The sequence below is a fragment of the Octodon degus genome, unplaced genomic scaffold (genome assembly GCF_000260255.1).
Source record: "Octodon degus isolate 3935 unplaced genomic scaffold, OctDeg1.0 scaffold00009, whole genome shotgun sequence".
NCBI lineage: Eukaryota > Metazoa > Chordata > Mammalia > Rodentia > Octodontidae > Octodon > Octodon degus.
The window spans coordinates 10,610,693-10,627,822 of NW_004524585.1; the positions used below are offsets into that span (position 1 = coordinate 10,610,693).

Sequence of the window (17,130 nt, forward strand, 5' to 3'; positions counted from 1 at the left end):
CAGCTAAGGGACAGGCCCTGACTTCAGGCTCAGGGATGGGATACTCCAGACCCTCTGAGAGCAACATTCAGCCCAGACCCTGCTGAACTCAGACCAAGGAGGTACTGTTGCTCATTACTGGCAATCTTAATAGGAAAGGACCCAGCCAGGGGCTTTTTTTAAGGAGGTTCTAGCCAGGATGATGGAGCAATGCAGACAAGAGACTGACGCTCAGCAGGTTCTTAGCCTGGCCCAAGGCCCTGGGGCCTCTTGGCTCCCACCAGTACTCACCCATGGCCTGGCAGGCTGCCTGTCCAGCAGCTAGGGGAAGAAACAGTCCAGAGTGCCAGCTGCCTTGGGTGTGGCTGTCCTGTCTGCAGGGAAGGGCAGATGACTCATCAAATCACCATCATTGCTGTGCAGGGCTGGGACTGGGGCTGGGCAGGTGACTGTGAGACAGAGAGAAAGCACACAGGGGCCTGCTCAGCTCTGCGGCACACACTCCGTGCTCCTGTGGGCTCTGCAGCTCCCACGGCCTTTCCTGGGCTGTGGCTCCACCTCCCAAATAGCTAGCAATTCTTCCAGCCCAGGGCAGTAGAGAAGCATCTCCAGGATCCACCCCTCTGATTCCTCCCTGCCTTGGCTTCCCTGTGGAGCCTCCAGCCTGTCACCCAACCCCAATTCCACTCATCCACCAAGCAGGAAGAGGGGACTTGTGTTTCTATCAGGGAGTTAGGACCCAGACATGGAGGCCTTCACAAGGCTTGGTCTCCGTGCCTTTCTGCACTTGGTTACCAAGAGACTAGAAAAAAAAGTCCCTGGGTCCCTCTTCTTCTAAAGTATGCCAGGGCAATAATGACCAAGCCACAAACATCCCTCCCTTGGAGATTTGTTATTGTTGTTGTCATTATTGTTGTTTGTCTTTTTGTGACAGGCTCTCACTATGCAGTTCAGGCTGGCCTCGAGCTCACTTTCTCACCCAGACTGGTCTGGAACTCACAACAACTCTCCTGCCTCAACCTCCCAAGTGCTGGGATTACAGGTATGAGCCACCATGCCTGGCTCCCCTGGATATTTGCAGGCTCTGAGATTGAGGAGCTGGGAGTGAGGCCCTGAGTAACAATGAAAGTGACAAGCGCAGCAGAGTGAGTGCTTACGTAGGAGAAACACTGCTGCTAGCTGAGCACCTATAGCGTGCCAGGCACAGTGCCAGGCATTGTATATGTAAAATCATCTTTGGTCACGCGAATTCTGAGAGATAGATGTTTCTAACTGAATGTTACAAAAGGGGAAACTGAGGTACTGAGAGGTCAAGTAGCTTGTTCAAAGTCTCACAGCCAGCAGTAGTAAAGCTGGGGTGTACACCTCGGTCCGTCACCTGCAAAGACCCTGTTCTTATTTTCCTAAGATCCTCTTTGGGTATGCGAGCGGCTTTTGGTTCCAGGTGAAACTGTGAGGGTACTGACCAGGACTCTAAGGGCTACCAGGATTCTGAGGTTGTGGCTTGGGCTCTGGACTTTAGTCTACCACTGTGTGGGGGCCAGTTTCCCTACAGGACGGTGTTAGGAGGACAGTGCCTGGATTCGGGCTAGCAGAGGGGCAGGGCACAGTGCAAGTCTGGTGCTGACAACAGCCTTTCAGCATGGGGCTAGGTCCCTGATGCTGTTCATTACCTGCCCTCCCTCCTGGCTCCTGCCACACCCACCCCACCCAGAGAGACCAGACCCGCAGCCCTGAGAGTCCGGAGGGCCCAGGAGCCCTAAGTGCACATCCTGGCCCCACCCCTCAACTGGCTAGCCCTGCGCACCCTTGGAGAGCCAGGCCCTCCTTTCCGGGCCTTTTGCCCAGGTACCCTGCTGCCTGTCTCCTCCCTCTGCCAGCCCCAAGTGCTATATTCATTCACAGTGACACAGGCCACTCCTTTAGCTCTGGACCTTGTGGATAGGGCTTCCATGGTCACGTGTTCTAATCCTCCAACTGGGGTGCTTGCCAAAGGCCTGGGGAGTGGCTTCTGCTTTCCATCTCTCCTCCCTCCCCATTTCCCAGTCCCTGACCGGGAGCCTCTGTGCATGTGCTGTGTGTTCCAGGCCCAAAGCCTCATGTACAGGGTGGCCTACAATTTCACTAGGAGTTGAGTTTTAATCTGGTCCACTTGTGGCCAGGTCCCCTAATAGCAGCCAAGGTGTAGGCTGCTGACCCTCTGAAAGGAGACCTCATAGTGTTTCTATGAAGCATTAGTTATTCAGATCCTTGTGAAATGATGTCCTAAATTGGATTTTCCCCGGATGTTCAAGACAGGGCTGAATGAATTATATTTTTCTGCTGTAAATCTCCCTTGGGAAGTGAGGAAGGTAGGTTAATGGACTCCTGGAGAGATGGGCTGGGGGCTTTGAATGTGTTTCAGAGGGAGTCCTACTTGTGGGAAGAAAAGACCCTAAGGAAAACTGGCCCATAAAGAAAAAGGCTTGGCCGGACACAATGAACCTACCTGACTCAACAGTCCTAGGAAAAACCTACAGTTTGCCTTGTTCCAAAACAAGATGACAGGTTCTATTTAGCCAAATAAACATTTATTGAGCACCTGATGCATACCAGTAATGTGGGCAGGGAAGAAGCAGAAATAAGTAGCATATATCCCCTCCCTCAGGCTGTCACAACCATAAAACATGTGAGTATGATGGAGGAGGACAAGGTGACTTACACAGAGAGATGCCATGTAGAAAGGTCCCAGGAGGGGAGTTGAATCTGGTTCTGAATTTTCCTGGGAAGAATAGCATTGAAAGTGGCAGGAAAGTAGAAGGTGGGAGGGTCTTATCCCCCTCTTGGTTAAGGTTTTTCCTTGTCTTGTTACTCTAAGAATAAAATTCAAGGCCCAGACATGAATTGAGAAAGTCCAGCATGACTCTGTACTGTAGTGTCCACAGGTAAGCTGTGGCTACTGAGTCCTTGAACTGTGACTGGCACACATGGGAACCTGAATTGTTTTATTTCATGTAACAGTGACTGACCACAGAGAGAAGGCTGTCATCATCACAGAAAGGATAGTCCCATCTCGTGCCTACCATCTACCATCTCCCTGTCACTCATCTGTGGGTTCAAAACTATGCCAGGATCATGACCTTTTTACTCACTGTTCCATTCTCCTGGAGTCCCCTGTCCCTCTCCTGAGGCAGGCAGCTGCCTCCCAAGCTCCAGGTCTTCACCTAGCCACTCTGCCTTCCGGAGAGCATTGCCCCTCTCTGCATTCTCTATCAGCCTCCCATCAGTCTCCTCTACAACACTTATAGTTATTTGTCATCAGTTGTAGCCTGTGCATGTACAATTCACCCTTTGTCTACCCCATTATAATGTAAGCCCCATGTGTGCAGGATGTGGTCCTTATTGTGGTACCCCCAGTCCTGGCAGTATCTCAGTCCATAGGCAGGTGAGGCTGATGAGCACACTGTGTAGAGGGGTGGGCATTCATGCAGAGGCACAGGAGCAGGCATCAACATGGAGCAACTTGTTAAGAAGGACTAATAGGAAAACAGGAGGCTAGGAGGGAACACAGAGAGGCTATTTAGAGATTGGAAAGTGGCCAAGTGGGTTCATCAGGGCTGGTTGTAAGAGGCCTGAGTTAGGCAATTGTTGAAGACCCTCCTGTCTGATCAAAGGTTCTCAGGTAGAAAAGGCTTGACAACAGAGAGCAGGCCCCATGGCCACAGTAGGAAGTTCAGAGTGCCTGAAACTGAGGGCAGCTACAAAGACAGGCAAGAAAAAGAGGGGGTCCACTGTGACAAGTGTAGTGTCCAAAAAAGGATACCTCGCCCTGGGAGGGCGAGAGTCTGCATAAGTTTGGAGTACACCTGGAGGACGAAAACCTGTGCAAGGGGAAGCGGCAGTTTCATTACTCCAAAAAGCAGCACAAGCTTCAGAGGGTGCTCAGCCATCTTCAACCTGCCGCAGCCCCTTTCCCTTCTCTAGAAGGTAAACCTCATGAAGTAAGACTTTGTCTCCTTGATCACTGAGTCCTCAGGGTCTAGCACCTGTCATATAGCAAAAGTAAGTACTTACTGAATAAATGAGCTCATCTTCCATATTGAAGCCACAAGCACCCATCACTTGTCACTCAACTCATGCAGAGTTGAACGTTGAGAGTTACATTTGGGTCACACTTAAGTCTGAGGGCTGCAGTAAGAGAAAAAGATATCCACTCTGATCCATTCATTCCAATGCCTTGAAGAAGGAAAACTTAGTTATCTTGTTGCAGAGTCAAGTAGAATTAACTTATTTCAGGAAGCTTTCCCCATACCACACCCTCATCCTCCCAACTCAAGTCATCTGTGTGTGTTAGAATTTTTCACTGCCTAAAAATAAGTTCTGGTAGTCACCCAAAAGGATGCAACTTCAATGCTCTGCTCAAGCAATAGTGTGCCCTTGACATTCATTCTTTACTTCAGCAATCACCATTTTGGTTGGTGTCTGAGACAGGACCACAAGTGAAGCAAGACTCAAGCAGATTGGGAGTGGGTGGCTTTGGCTGGCTCACAGCCCCACTTCTCCCCTCTCAACACATCTTGCTCACCTGCCACCAAGCCTGTGCCTCCGTGCCCCCTCCTCTCCTTCTCCCAGGGCAGAAGTGGGACCTGGGCTCAAATCTAGGCTTCACTCCTGATGGACCCTTTCTCAGTGTTACCTCTCTGTGTGGCACACTGCAAAGGTGGCTGTGAGAGGCCCAGATCAAACACAGCATGCGGAGTAGACCTGGTGGTGCACAGCAGAGGCTCAGCCAATGCCTGCTGATTGTCAGCACCCCCAACCACTCACAGGAACCCCTCCATTGTAGTGCCCGGGGAAAGGAAACACTGAATTCAGGTTCTCTCACCCTACAAACTCCAGAGTGCATCAGAATTCTAGAGGGGTGGGGCCACAGTGGATTGTAGGAACAGCAAAGCTGATCTTTCCTTTTACAGATCCAGTGCCAGAGACTATCAAGGGCACATCGGGAAGGAAGTTAGTGACTGGAACTGGAGCCCAGCTGGCCTGGCTTCCGTGTAGTGCAATGGGCATGGATGCTGCTAAAAGACTGGTCCCTGGCAGGGTTTGGCACCCATTACTTGTCTCAAAGAATTTGTGAGGAAGCAGCTCCCACTGGTGTTGAGGGCCCAGGTCATGGGTCCCGGCTCCCTGTGTTTGGCCTTGGCTCTGCCGGCTACCAGCTGGGGACCTCACTGAGCCTCAGTTTCCTCATCTGGAAAAGGAGTTCAAAGAGTTCAAAAGATGTGGGTGGGGCAAAGGGCTTAACTCCAGGTCTGGTTGGCAGGAGAGGTGCCTGTAGGAATCAGCAAAGGTTGGCTGGTGCTACCAACACAGCAGGAACAATCTGAGAACCAAAATAACAGTGCTAACCAGAGACTCGAACTTTATACCAGCACTGTTTTAAAGAGAACCTGCTTTGACTTCTGTAGAGCTGCTTTTATGGGAATATGGGCTACACCGATCACCTCCTTCAGGGCCCTTCTATATCCTAGAAGGTAGCAAAATTATCATTCGTTAAGGACTTAATAAAGGCTTAGTGTGGCCAGCAGATTAGGTTTCAAATAGGCCAAATGTGTGATACAATGGAGTTGCATTTTTATATGCTATCATGTATACTTTATAGTACACCTGGGCCCTTCTATAACCTGTGTGCATTGAACTTTAATGCCCACTTTTCAGGACTTCTATAAGCAGGCTGTGTAACATAGTGCAGTGAGCACAGCAGCAGGAGTCACCAGGCCTGTTCAGAAGAGAGGCTCTGCCACATGGGGCCTGAGACCAGAGGCAGCCACTGCCCCTCCTCCTCTGTGACGTGGGGAGCAGGGCTGGGTGACATCCACGGCTCTGTCCAGCCCTGGCCTTTTGTGCTGAAAACAGTCTACACTGTGGAGGAGATAAAGTTGCAGGCATTCAGCTTCATAGTCAATGTTTTTGTCACCTCCCTGATATACTTGTCACAATGCTTTTAGGAGCACAGTCCTCCATGATAAAACTGTTTCTAGTGGAAACTGTGGTTTGCTTTCCAGTTGCTCGGGGGTGGGTGGGGGCTCTCAGGAGCACCTTTTGGTGAAAAGCTGGGCTCCCCATATATGACACCCAAGTCTCCAGAATTGAGTGAGTGACCCTCATAGAGCTGCTGAGGTGGCCACTTGATTTGTCCATTCATTTATTTGCCATACTGGGGATTTAACCCAGGGCCTCAAGCATGCTTGGTGAGAACTCTGTTGCTAAGCTATGTCCCTGCCTCTTTTCAAAAGTACTTTGATAGAAAGAGTACTTTCTTGCCTCAGCCTCCTGAGTAACTGGGATAACAGGTGTGCACCACCTCACCGGCTTCATCATTTAGCTTTTTTTTTTTTTTTCTTTTGCAGAACCGGGGATTGAACTCAGGCCATTGCACTTGTTAGGAAAGCACTTATTCTACTGAGCCATCTCCCCAGCCCCTCACCGGCTTCATCGACTTGATCTATTCCCTGTACAGAATTCTCAGCAAGCTTAGATTTCTGGGTGTCCATTCCACTGCAGGTTAAGGGCAAACTAAACTGCTATGTGTGTAAGCTGGGAACAGCAACTACAGGTGACAGCAAAAGTAACAGCTGTGACATCACACAGCTTTGTAGACCCAAACTCTAAGCTGAGCAGACTACGCTGCTCCAGAGCTGTGATGGCTGTGCGAATGAGAGCTCTGGGGCATGGAGAAGTGGGGAAAGTGTTCAGTGTCGCCTGCTTCAGGGTGCTGGGCAGGGAGGGAGGGAGGGAGGCCTTTCAGGGATTCCTGTCAAAGTACTTTGAAAAATGCTCAGGTACTGTCACACACCTAAGTCACCCGTGGGGGCTCCCTCCACACCTGGGGAGGGCACACCTGAATGAAGAGTCACCATGCACGTCCTGGGGCACCAGTGTCTACAGAAGGCCCACATCAGTGCTAGGACAGCAAGTCCACAGTGAGTAGTTCTAGGGATGAGGCAGCTTCAGTTCTTCAGTAAGAATGGGTAGAATTTGCTTTATCTTAAATTAGCTTGGCACTAATCCACCCATTGAACAATGTCATGTTATGTTATGTTGTGTTACAGTATGTTATGTGCCAGGCACTGTCTTAGGGCCTGCGTATGAGGTTTCAGAGAGGATGCCCTATTCAGGTGGCATTTGCAAAAGTGACAGATGTGCTACTTGGTGGTTTTGCATTTCAAATCTGGCCCTTGGTGAGGCTTCCTGCCCGGACTTTGCTCCTCTAAGCCTGAAGCTGCTTTAGAGCAGAATGAGTGGTCTCCGAAATCTTGCTCAGTCCCGCTGGGCAGATGCTGTGCTTTGCCACAGGCTGGGCGCCCCCGTGGCCAGGCTGGTCTCTGCCTTGACCTCTGTCCAGGGAGAGGGTCACTTGGCTCTCCTGAGGCTGGGCTGGGGCTCAGGAAAGTCTCTTTTCCTAGAGAGCAGCGTCCTGGTTCCTGAGCTGAGCGCATACCTTCCCCGTGAGCCAGCAGGAACAGGGCAGAGGGGCGTCTCCCCGAGCTCCGGGTCGTGGGCAGAGAAAGGACAAGGCCGCGGGACGCGAGCTTCCCACCCCGCCGGCAGCCCTGCCCCCTGGAGCGCTCGCTCCCGCAGCGGCAGCGCCCTGCAGCTCCGCGTCAGAGCACAAGGAGCAGCCCCGCCGAGTGGGTGGTGCAGGCAGGGAAGGTATATCCTGTCTGACCGAGGGCGGGCCGCCAGTGCCTGGAGAGGGCAGAGCCGGGCGGAGGCCGGAGCCGCTGCAGGGAGTCCTCCCGCGAGCGAGCGAGCGAGCGCACACCCTATGGCCACAGGGAGCCGCTGAGCGCGAGGAGACCACGCCGCCGCCCCGCCGCCCCGCACCGCCTGCGCCTGTCCCCGCCGGCTGGCCGCCGCCACCATGAACCACTCGCCGCTCAAGACCGCCTTGGCGTACGAATGCTTCCAGGACCAGGACAACTCCACGCTGGCCCTGCCGTCCGACCAGAAGATGAAGACAGGCACGTCGGGCAGGCAGCGCGTGCAGGAGCAGGTGATGATGACCGTCAAGCGGCAGAAGTCCAAGTCTTCCCAGTCGTCCACACTGAGCCACTCCAACCGAGGTGAGGCTCGGCCGCGCGGGCTGCCTGGCGCGTCCTGGTCGGGCAGCGGCGCCAGGGATGGGGCGGCTGGCCCCAAGCAGGGGCGCCTTAGGTGGAAGCTGCTCCTTGGGGTGGGTTGCGACGAATCTGAGCCGTGGCCTGAGACTGTCTAGTCGGTTCCACGAACTCAAAGGCGTGCCAGTGGGCAAGAGTGGGTAACTAGCAGAGGGACGCAGCCGGGAGCGTCTCTCCAGCCCCGCCTGGAGGCCGAGGGTGCCCTGGAGCTGTCCTCCGTGCCCACAGCCCCGGGTGGGACGACTTTGTTTCCCTGGCCCTGCCCTGGGGATCTTCCCAAATTCCATCTGGCCAGTCCTGTGGCAGCGGCCCCCGTGCTCCCCAAGGATTATGTGCTACCTCCCCTGTCGGTCCTTCCATGGCTTTGCAACCCCTTGGCCTTCCGCGTGCAGTTGGAGCCCAGAGCTCAGGGTGAGCAGGACTCCAGTCCTGGTGGGCCGGGTGTGTAGGACCAGCCAGGCTGCTAAGCAGGCTGCTGAGACCTCAGTTCAGGGACTCTGGGGCTGGATGGGCAGCGCCCCGGGGAATGGGAATGAGTCCCCAGACCACCACAGCACTTTAGGAGGAACTTCATGCCCAGAAGAGGCAAATTTGGCTGGAAGTCCTTCCCAGAGCCGTCCAACTCTGACCACAGGGAAGGCTGTGGGGACACCCCGTGTCCCCAACAGCTAACGCAGAAATCCCATTGTAGGTTCCTGCAAGTGTCCCGCGGGAAGACTGGGGGCTGAGAGTGGCAAGGCTGGGAATTCCCCTTCTCCAGGGAAGAGCTCAGCTGGTTACACCTGGACACTTTTCAAATCCAGATTATGATCTGATCTCCCTCATCAGTTTCTATAAGTGACAGAGTCCCTAACAGGGGAAAGCTAGCAGAAACTGGAAGGTCTGGTACATGGTGGGCCTATTGGGAGGGTTTATGAAAACATAGTTTAATATAGCGAAATCCCATTAAGAAAAATGTGTGCGACCGTTGTGTTTTAGCTAAGTTTGGTAAAATGCTAATAATGCATGCTACACACCAGTCTGGGTCACCCAGGACTTAACTAATAAGCCAACCTTGGAGTGTGAGTGGCAGAAGGACTGAGGTGGATGGAGACAAAGGAGATAGAGCTCTGGCCATTTCCCCACCACAGGCACACACAGCAGCTCACACTCAGCCTCTGGCTTCAGCTCCCGCCTTCCTAAGTGGCCCTGTGTAGAGAAAATGGCAGGCAGCAGACTTCCCCACCTGCCACACCTAAAGGCCTTCACTGTTCCCAGTGCCCTTTGCCCTTGTCTCTTCTGCCACACTTTGTTCACTTGCCTCAAGTCGTTTCTTCGTAGTGCCCTGGCAGCTACTTACCTGCCTCTTTTTGAAAATAGGTTTGAAATAAAAACCGTTTCTGGTTGCAGCCCAGGGCCCAGTTCAAACCCCCTATTCATCTCTGCAGGGGACTTGGCTGCCCCATTTCTGCCCACTACCCACCCAGCCCCAACTTCTGGCTCATAGCTCCAGGAAAATCTCAAATAAGCATCAGGCACCCCAGCCCCCACCCCCCTTCTCCCAGCCTATCAGAATATTGCCTGAGCAACTGTTGTCACAGAATGTTCTTTCTGGCCATGGTCTTCTTTGTGTACCTATTTGATGGTGTCCGGGTCTCAGGCTCTCCCTGGGGGTCCCAATCAAGTGAAGGCTGACCCCTGACTAATACATGCCTGCCCAGAAACTCTGGGCACTGACTCTGTAGGTGTGTCTCTTCTACCCTCAGCCTCTGGGGAGGTTTCCAAAAGGGCCAGTTTCCCCAGAGGCATCCTAGCTGGAAAAGGCAGTTGGGTCACTTGAAGCTGGTGTTTCTGGTTTATCTCGCTTTGTTTTCATCAGATTTCTCTGTCCTCTCCATCAGAAACACCCAAGTGTTCCCTGTTGGCTCCCAGTGAGGGACAGTAGGGAATCAACCACCCACCATCCATCCTGATGACAGAGCCAGCTTTTCCTCAGACCCTTAGATTCTCTTCTGTCTTTTTTTATGGGGGGAATTGACCCACTGAGGGCCCAAGACCAATCCCTATAAAAGGAATCTGACACCTGGCTGTACACATAGCTTCCTAGTACCTGAAAGACTATACAGACAACTCCCCTGGTCACCCAAGTCCTGGGGATACAGAAGGGGTCTCTGGGCTGAAGACCTATAGAAAAAGGTCACTTGGAACCTGTCTATCTATGGAATGGGTGGCACAGTGCTGCTTCCTGGGTGTTCAGTGCCCTTGTGTGTGTTGCCATGTCAGGTACTTTCCTTCCCAGATGGGGTGGGAAACGAGGAAACCGTAGGGGCCAGGGAAGATCATAGCTTGGAGGTCTTGTTAGCTTTGGGCGGAAAGACCCTTGGGGGTTATAAGGAGCAGTCCATGAGAGTGAGGGGCTGGCACACTGGTTCCTGCTCTGGGAAACACGTTTGACATCTCTTTCTGCATGTTCACCCAGACTTCATTTTATCTCAACCCCAACACATGGCACCACTATAAACAGACAGCACTCACAAAGCTCCCCCATCACTGCTTCCAGAGTGACCCTAACACTACCAGCCCTCTGCCATCTGTGGGAATGCCTGTGATTCTTAGTTTCAGCCTTCTCCTTTTTCTTAGAAGTACCGCATCTCATTGAAAATGCAGAGCCTCTGTGTCCCTCTGCTGAGAGATTGGGCTTGGGGCAACCTGGGGTCTGGGGAGGTGATAGGCTTGCCTTTCAAGGCTCTTGTGTCTGTTCCTGCTCCCAGGGGGCAGCCTTGTGCCAGTGAGGTAGCCAGCCCTGGCAGCCCTCACCTTCAGTGGCTCTTGTTTGTGTTCAGCTGTGTCTCAGCATGAACCCCTGCCTGGGGAAGGTGTTGCTCATTCTTCTTTCTTAGAAGTTGCCCTTTCCTGACCACAGATTGGACAGACATCACTCTGGGGTTGTTTTCCTGGGACCCAAGCTGAGATGAGAGATGGTGTAGGGTCTTTGTGCTGTAGCTTGTTCCAGCAACAAAACGTACTAATTAAACTTCAAATTAACTAATTCTTGTTTCTTTACAATGTATCCTGGCTTGAAGTTGGGGTTTAAGCCAAAATTTTTGTTGACCTGTTGCAACACATGCAAAAATGCTGAGCATTCTGGGGTGTTTCTCAGCAAATGATGCTCGTTTCCCTGGCCCCAATCCTTTGCTAAGTTCATTGGCAGAAAGTTTTTCAGAGTACAAACTGCTTTCCCCTTGTACCAAATTGCAAAGACCAGCGCTCCAATTGTAAGCTTAAAACTCTGAGACTCTTAGGAAGCATATGATGTTTGAGCAAAATAAAGTGGAAGGATATTAAACATTGTCAAATATGCATAGACAAATAACACACACATATACACATGCATGCATCTGTGTACCCGTGGTCATGTTTACACAGGTATAAACACACACACATGTTTGTATGTATGCATCCCTCCCAGGGCCCTGTCTGGTCTCCGTTGCTGGCTGGAATGTGGTCTTGGACAAGTCACTGCCTCTGTCCAGGTTTCTGCAGCTGTCAGAGGTTGGATTAGGTCCTGTCAGAGGGGTGGGTGATGGCAACACTCTAGAGACCCATCCTCTTGCTCCCTCCCCCAACAAGCCCTTCACCCAAGCTGCACTGCTGCCCTGCCAAGGGGCTCCACCTTCAAGGCACCACTCACTGAATCTTGGCCACATACTAGTGTACAAAGTAAGGTTCTAGCCCATTAGCCTCAGACTTAGCTGCACAGTGGAATCACCTGAGAATTATTTTTAAAGAATCATTCAGCGCCTGAGTCCAGCTCTCAGAGATGCTAATTTAGTATAAAATCAAGCATGAGAAATTTTTCTCTGGGTCCCAGCAAGTCTTGTCCCCAGTTTTGCCCACCTAACCTACCACCCCACCCCTAGGCTAGGGATGTCCCCACTGAATGTCCCACCCAGTCCTTGGGCTTAATGATGGGCATGCACAATTAGAAAGAGTGTTTCCAGCAGAGGCCAGCTTGAGCACCTCCCAGCAGGCTGAGGTGCCACATGCACTTGGAAGATGGAAGAGAGACCCAGGCTGCAGCAGCCCAATTTGTTTCTGCATTTCTGTTGTTTGTGTGCCAGGAAAAGGCCAAGAACCAGGCTGGATGGCCTGGAAAGGCTGTGTGAACTCCTTGCCCTCCTCTGGCTCCTAGAAGCTCCAGACTGGGGGAGGCCACTGGTGATGCTCCCAGTGGCCACGCAAAAGATGGGGACACTGGCCACTCTCCTCCAGGCACCTGGCCCGTCATACTTGCCCAACCCACTCCTGCCCACTCATGACCACTTCTGAAGGGTTGTCTCCAAAGAGTCTTCCTGACACTTCTTCCTTCACCTCATTTGAATTCCCTTTGTGTTGGGCCTTGTCCTGGGCACCACGGCACCACGAAGACATTCAGGGAAAGAGGCAAATGTGACCTTAAGCCAAAAGACAGTGGGCATCTTCCTTGAGTTCCTCAAGCTGAGGGACACATAGGCTTGATCCAAGTGTAGAAAAGGCCAAAAGACACACCAGCCTTATTGGAGACAAAGCCAACGAGAGATAAACCTCCAGAGATGCTTGGTGGGACAGGTCTCCCTGCCCAGCCAGGGGAAGGATTTGGGAGCAGAAGCAATGAAGGGTGGTTCTAGCACTCTCTTGCCCCCAAAGACTGTCTGCTGGTCAGGCAAGCAGCCATTCTGAGAACCCCAAGACAGGAGTCTAGTGGAAGATCCCTTGCTTAAGGAGTTCCCAGCTTCCCTGGAGAGACACAGGCCCTACTTTCTGGAAGAAAAGTAGAGAGGTGCGTGCAGGCACACACACACACTATGAGTACAAGCATTTTTCCCCAAGAGATTCATAGGCCAGCTCCAAATTGGTGCAGCAGTTGGCCCAAGCGCCAACTCAGTCATGCTGGAGGGTTTGGAGAGCTCAGCACTGGATAGGGTCACGTTTAGGAGCTGATTTTTGTACAAGGCTTTGCATGCAAGGAGAGGGATCGGCTGAGAAGAAGAGAAAGAATGTTTCAGGTGCAGTAGGGTGTGACCTATTTGAAAGCTTGGAGGTGGAAGACGATGAGTCATCTCTACAGTGGCTCAACTGCCCTCACAGGAGAGAATGCCCTGTATCTTAACCAAAGAGCTGCCTCCATTTTCAAAGGTTTTGTAGATGAGAACGCTTGGGCTACATGATGACACAAATGAGAATCATCCAGTCATTGTCTGAGGCAACAAAGGGAAGTTGGGCATAAGGACAGTGTCCACCACCATCAAGTGGCAGATTTTCTGATATGGTGTTTACATACTGAAAGTTCACTTGACATAAGATGAGATGGGATGTGTGGACCGGAAGCCCATATTGCTGGTACATTAAGGAAAGTAATAGATACTCTGTGGCAATTGTGCTCTGACCTTGGGATTCTGTGGGTGGTCAGATGCCTCCTGAGGATGACACATGAGTTGGCCAGCTGCCAGCTTCACTGCAAAGCCACCTCTTTTGGCTCACAGTGAATGCAGCCATCTGGAGACAATGGTGGGAAGGTAGAGCTTGACTGGGAAGGTAGAGGTGCATATTGAGATGAACTGAGTGCATGAATTGTGGCCCTTTTCCTCCCATGGAAACAACGATCTTTCTCAAGAAGGTGGCTTTGGCATTCTGGGGCAACACACTGCTCTTCTTTTCTAGATTTATGCCACCCAACAAAGACTTCTTCAGTATTGGAATGCCTATTTGAGTACAATTCAAGGACCTTGACTGTACTGTGCATTAAATGGAGACCTTGATCCTCTAGGGATATGAGGGGAGAAGAAAGAGCTGCTTGAACAAAAGGCCAACCCAACCGAGAGCAGTCGCCTGTATCCAAAAAAAGAGATATGAACCCTGTCTTGGAAAATGCCAACTCCGTGATAGTGGGGACTTACTATTGTGAGGTGGGCATGGGGGCTTTCTAGAAGGGAGTTCTGTAGAAGTGGGAGAATCAGGTGCAGAAGCCCTACCTTCTTGCTCCGGAGATTGACTTTTAGAGGATGTTGCTTACCCCAAACACGCTGGTGTCAGTTGAGAGGGAAACTGCCTCTGGGTGGAAGCAGCTCTCTTACACCCAGAGCTCACCTGCCACCTGCACCTTCTGGTATCAGCACACTGCTAGGTGTGGCTTCAGGTATGTGATATCTCAGGTCTCCTCCCCTCTCTTTACCCCCTTCCCTTGGTGCTGGAGAAGTGGTGTTGGCTGCTGTGATGGCAGTATCAGATTCACCGGGAGCCAAGCACCCCCTTGGTGGTAGACAGGGCTTGGAGGATGCTTTCAAGAGCTGCCTGCTGGGGCCCAAGCTCATGAGAGGCACAGCCCATGTCTGTCTTCACCAGAGTCACTGCAGGAACCTGGCAATTCCAGAGCATCCCACCCCTCGTCTCCATTTGTCCCTGTGTCTATATGTTCAACCCCTACCTCCAGGGCACAGTCCCTCACCACCTCCACACAAAGAAGTATGACGAAGGTGGCAGGGTAGGTGCAGGGTGTTGAAGAGAGAGATGTTTTATCTGATGACTTAAAGTCACGAGTCATGTCACACCCATGGGTTCCCTCTCATGAGGGTGCAAGCCCCATGGGGAGCTTCTGGGAGATGCCTTTCCAAGTAAGAGGCCTCCCTGGAGTTCTGTAGCACTCTTTGTCTGTCACTACCACAGATATTCCATCTGGAAGTAGCAGACTGACCCATATGTGCCCTGTAGTGGGAAATACTAACTCCCTGGTAAGAGCCAAGTGGAGTATGGCCTGCCAAGCCTTAGAAGGGATGACAGAAGTGGGCTGGCTGGCTGGCTGGCTGGGAGGCAGCAAGACCTGGATGCCAGCTCTAGCATCCTCACTGTGTGTCTGCCTGGCTGTATAGCCCTTCCCTAGTGAGCCCACATTCTGGATTCCTGAGCCCACGAGAGTCCTCCAGTCTTCCTGAAAAGCCACTGTGGAGAGCAGGCAAGGAGCACTCTCAGGGCGCTTAGAGTAAGTCAGCATTCAGTGGGCATAATGAAGCCCTCCCTGGACATCACTCACAGGGCAGGCCCTTCTGGATGGGCTGGGCCAGGCAGGGTGGGGTGCTGTGGCTGACAGGGATGGGAAGCCCCTAGGGGACCCTGAGGCAAGTGCACAGGAGGTGGTGATTTGCTGTAGCTGTCTGCCCTTCTTCCTTGTAAACTAAACCCTCGCTTAGGAGAACAGAGGTCAGGCTGCTCTGAATGCCATCAGGCATGTGTCACGTCACCTCATAGCCACAGAGCCCTGAAGTTGTGTGGAGCCTTGGGGTGCCAAGGAGCAAACACCTTCTTTTTACAGAAGAGGAAAGGAGGCCCGAAGCAAGGATATGACTTCTCCAGATTCCAGGCCAAGACCAATGTCAGCTCCTCCAGTTCCCCCCACCCCGGGGCACACTGTGCCAGCTGCAACTCAATGCCTTCACGGCCACTGGGTCCTCCTTGAGAGGGGTTACAATGGTCATCTGGCACTGGATGGAGGTGGCCCCAACCAGAGACACTGGCCTCATTCCAGGGTCACTCCTCCGCTGTCCCATTACCCCCTGCTCAGATAATGCAGTCCCTGGAAGAGGACTTAGGTCTGGGGTGGTACTAATGAATGAAGGGGTGGTGCTCACAGAGCTGGGGAGAGGTCACCCAGTTTCCACTCCCAGGAAGGCCTCCTCTCTCCCTTTGTCTTCCTCTTCCCTTCCCCTTTCTCTTCCCCACCCCTTTGCTTTCTCTCTTGTCTCTATTTTTCTCTTTTCTTTTACCCTTTTCTGCCCCACTTTCTTCTCCCCATTCTCCTCCCCCTCCTTTTCCCTCTTCTCTTGCCTCTTCTGCTCTTCCTTTTTTCTATACTGGGATAGAACCCAGAACCTTATGTGTGACGAGCAAGTACTCTACCACTGAGGTACATACCCAGTGCTTTTTAATTTATTTTGAGACACAACCTCACTAAATTGTCCAGGATGCAACTTGAGACCTTCCTATCTCAGCCTCCTAAGTAGTGGGCTTTACAGGTGTGTGCCACCATGCCAGGCTGGACAGAGTTTCTGATAGGACACCTGTCAGAAGAGAAAAGAAGCATACCCTCCTAAGAGGTTCTCATCATACCACTCAGCTTTATTCTCAGAGGCCACATTTAACAAGAGAGTGGTGCAAAGCTTGCTCTGGCATCTAGGCTACGGAGCCATGACTTGCCCTTCATGGAGCCACTACCACTGTAGCACAAGGAATGGGACCAGACAGGGAGAGACTTGGAGTGCAGACAGAGGAGAGTGTGTGTTCAGAAGCTGGAAGGGGTTGCCTTGTGCTTCCCAGAGGAGGGGGGGGGGTCTTTACTTAGCTTTAGAAGATAGATGGGATGGGATGGTTGCAGCTGAGGAGGGAGGGCAGATTCAGCAAAGGGAATGAAGTGAGCAAAATCGCAAGTGTGTCCTGTAGATTTATGGCTATCCCTTAGAGACACCTCCCAATACTTGGTGAAAGGGGAATTGAGGCTAGCCCCACCAGGAACCCAAATTCCAGGTCTGATTTCTGTGCCAAAGTCACTTTGCTGCTAATAACCCTAATGACATTCTGTTCTCCTCCTGCGGAGCCTGTCATTTGGGGATCGCCAAGCACTGTGAAAACATTAATTAATCCTCATGGGTCCTTTGAGGTTGATCACTGCTCCCCCTTTTACCAGCTGGAGGACTCAAGAAATGAAGAAAGAGGTGGAAGATCACCTGGTCCCAAGGGGGCTGGGCTTCAGTTTGAATCCAGTCTCAGCTGGAATCCTACTGGAGTCCGCCTGCACTGCACTGTGCTCTGGTCTTGGAACGCGGACCTGGAATGTCAAGATACTCCCTATCTTCCCGAAGTGGGAAGCTGATCCTGGTGGAACATGGAGTCGTGCTTCCCTGGGTTGGGATGGCAGTGCTCCCAGACCATCCAGGACAATGCCTGACCTGTAGGTGTATGCCTTCCCAAGGAGTTGGGCAGCCAC

The 17,130-nt window shown here is 52.1% G+C and overlaps 1 protein-coding gene across 1 annotated transcript in view; it reads left to right on the plus strand.

The window, feature by feature from the left end:
• The first annotated feature begins 7,651 nt into the window (after nt 1–7,651).
• Pkp1 (plakophilin 1) overlaps nt 7,652–17,130 on the plus strand; it is a 43,746-nt gene continuing 34,267 nt past the window's right edge. The window contains exon 1 of the mRNA XM_004625331.2: nt 7,652–8,084. Coding sequence (XP_004625388.1) covers nt 7,883–8,084 — 202 coding nt within the window. The 5' untranslated portion in view covers nt 7,652–7,882. The remainder of the gene's footprint in view (nt 8,085–17,130) is intronic.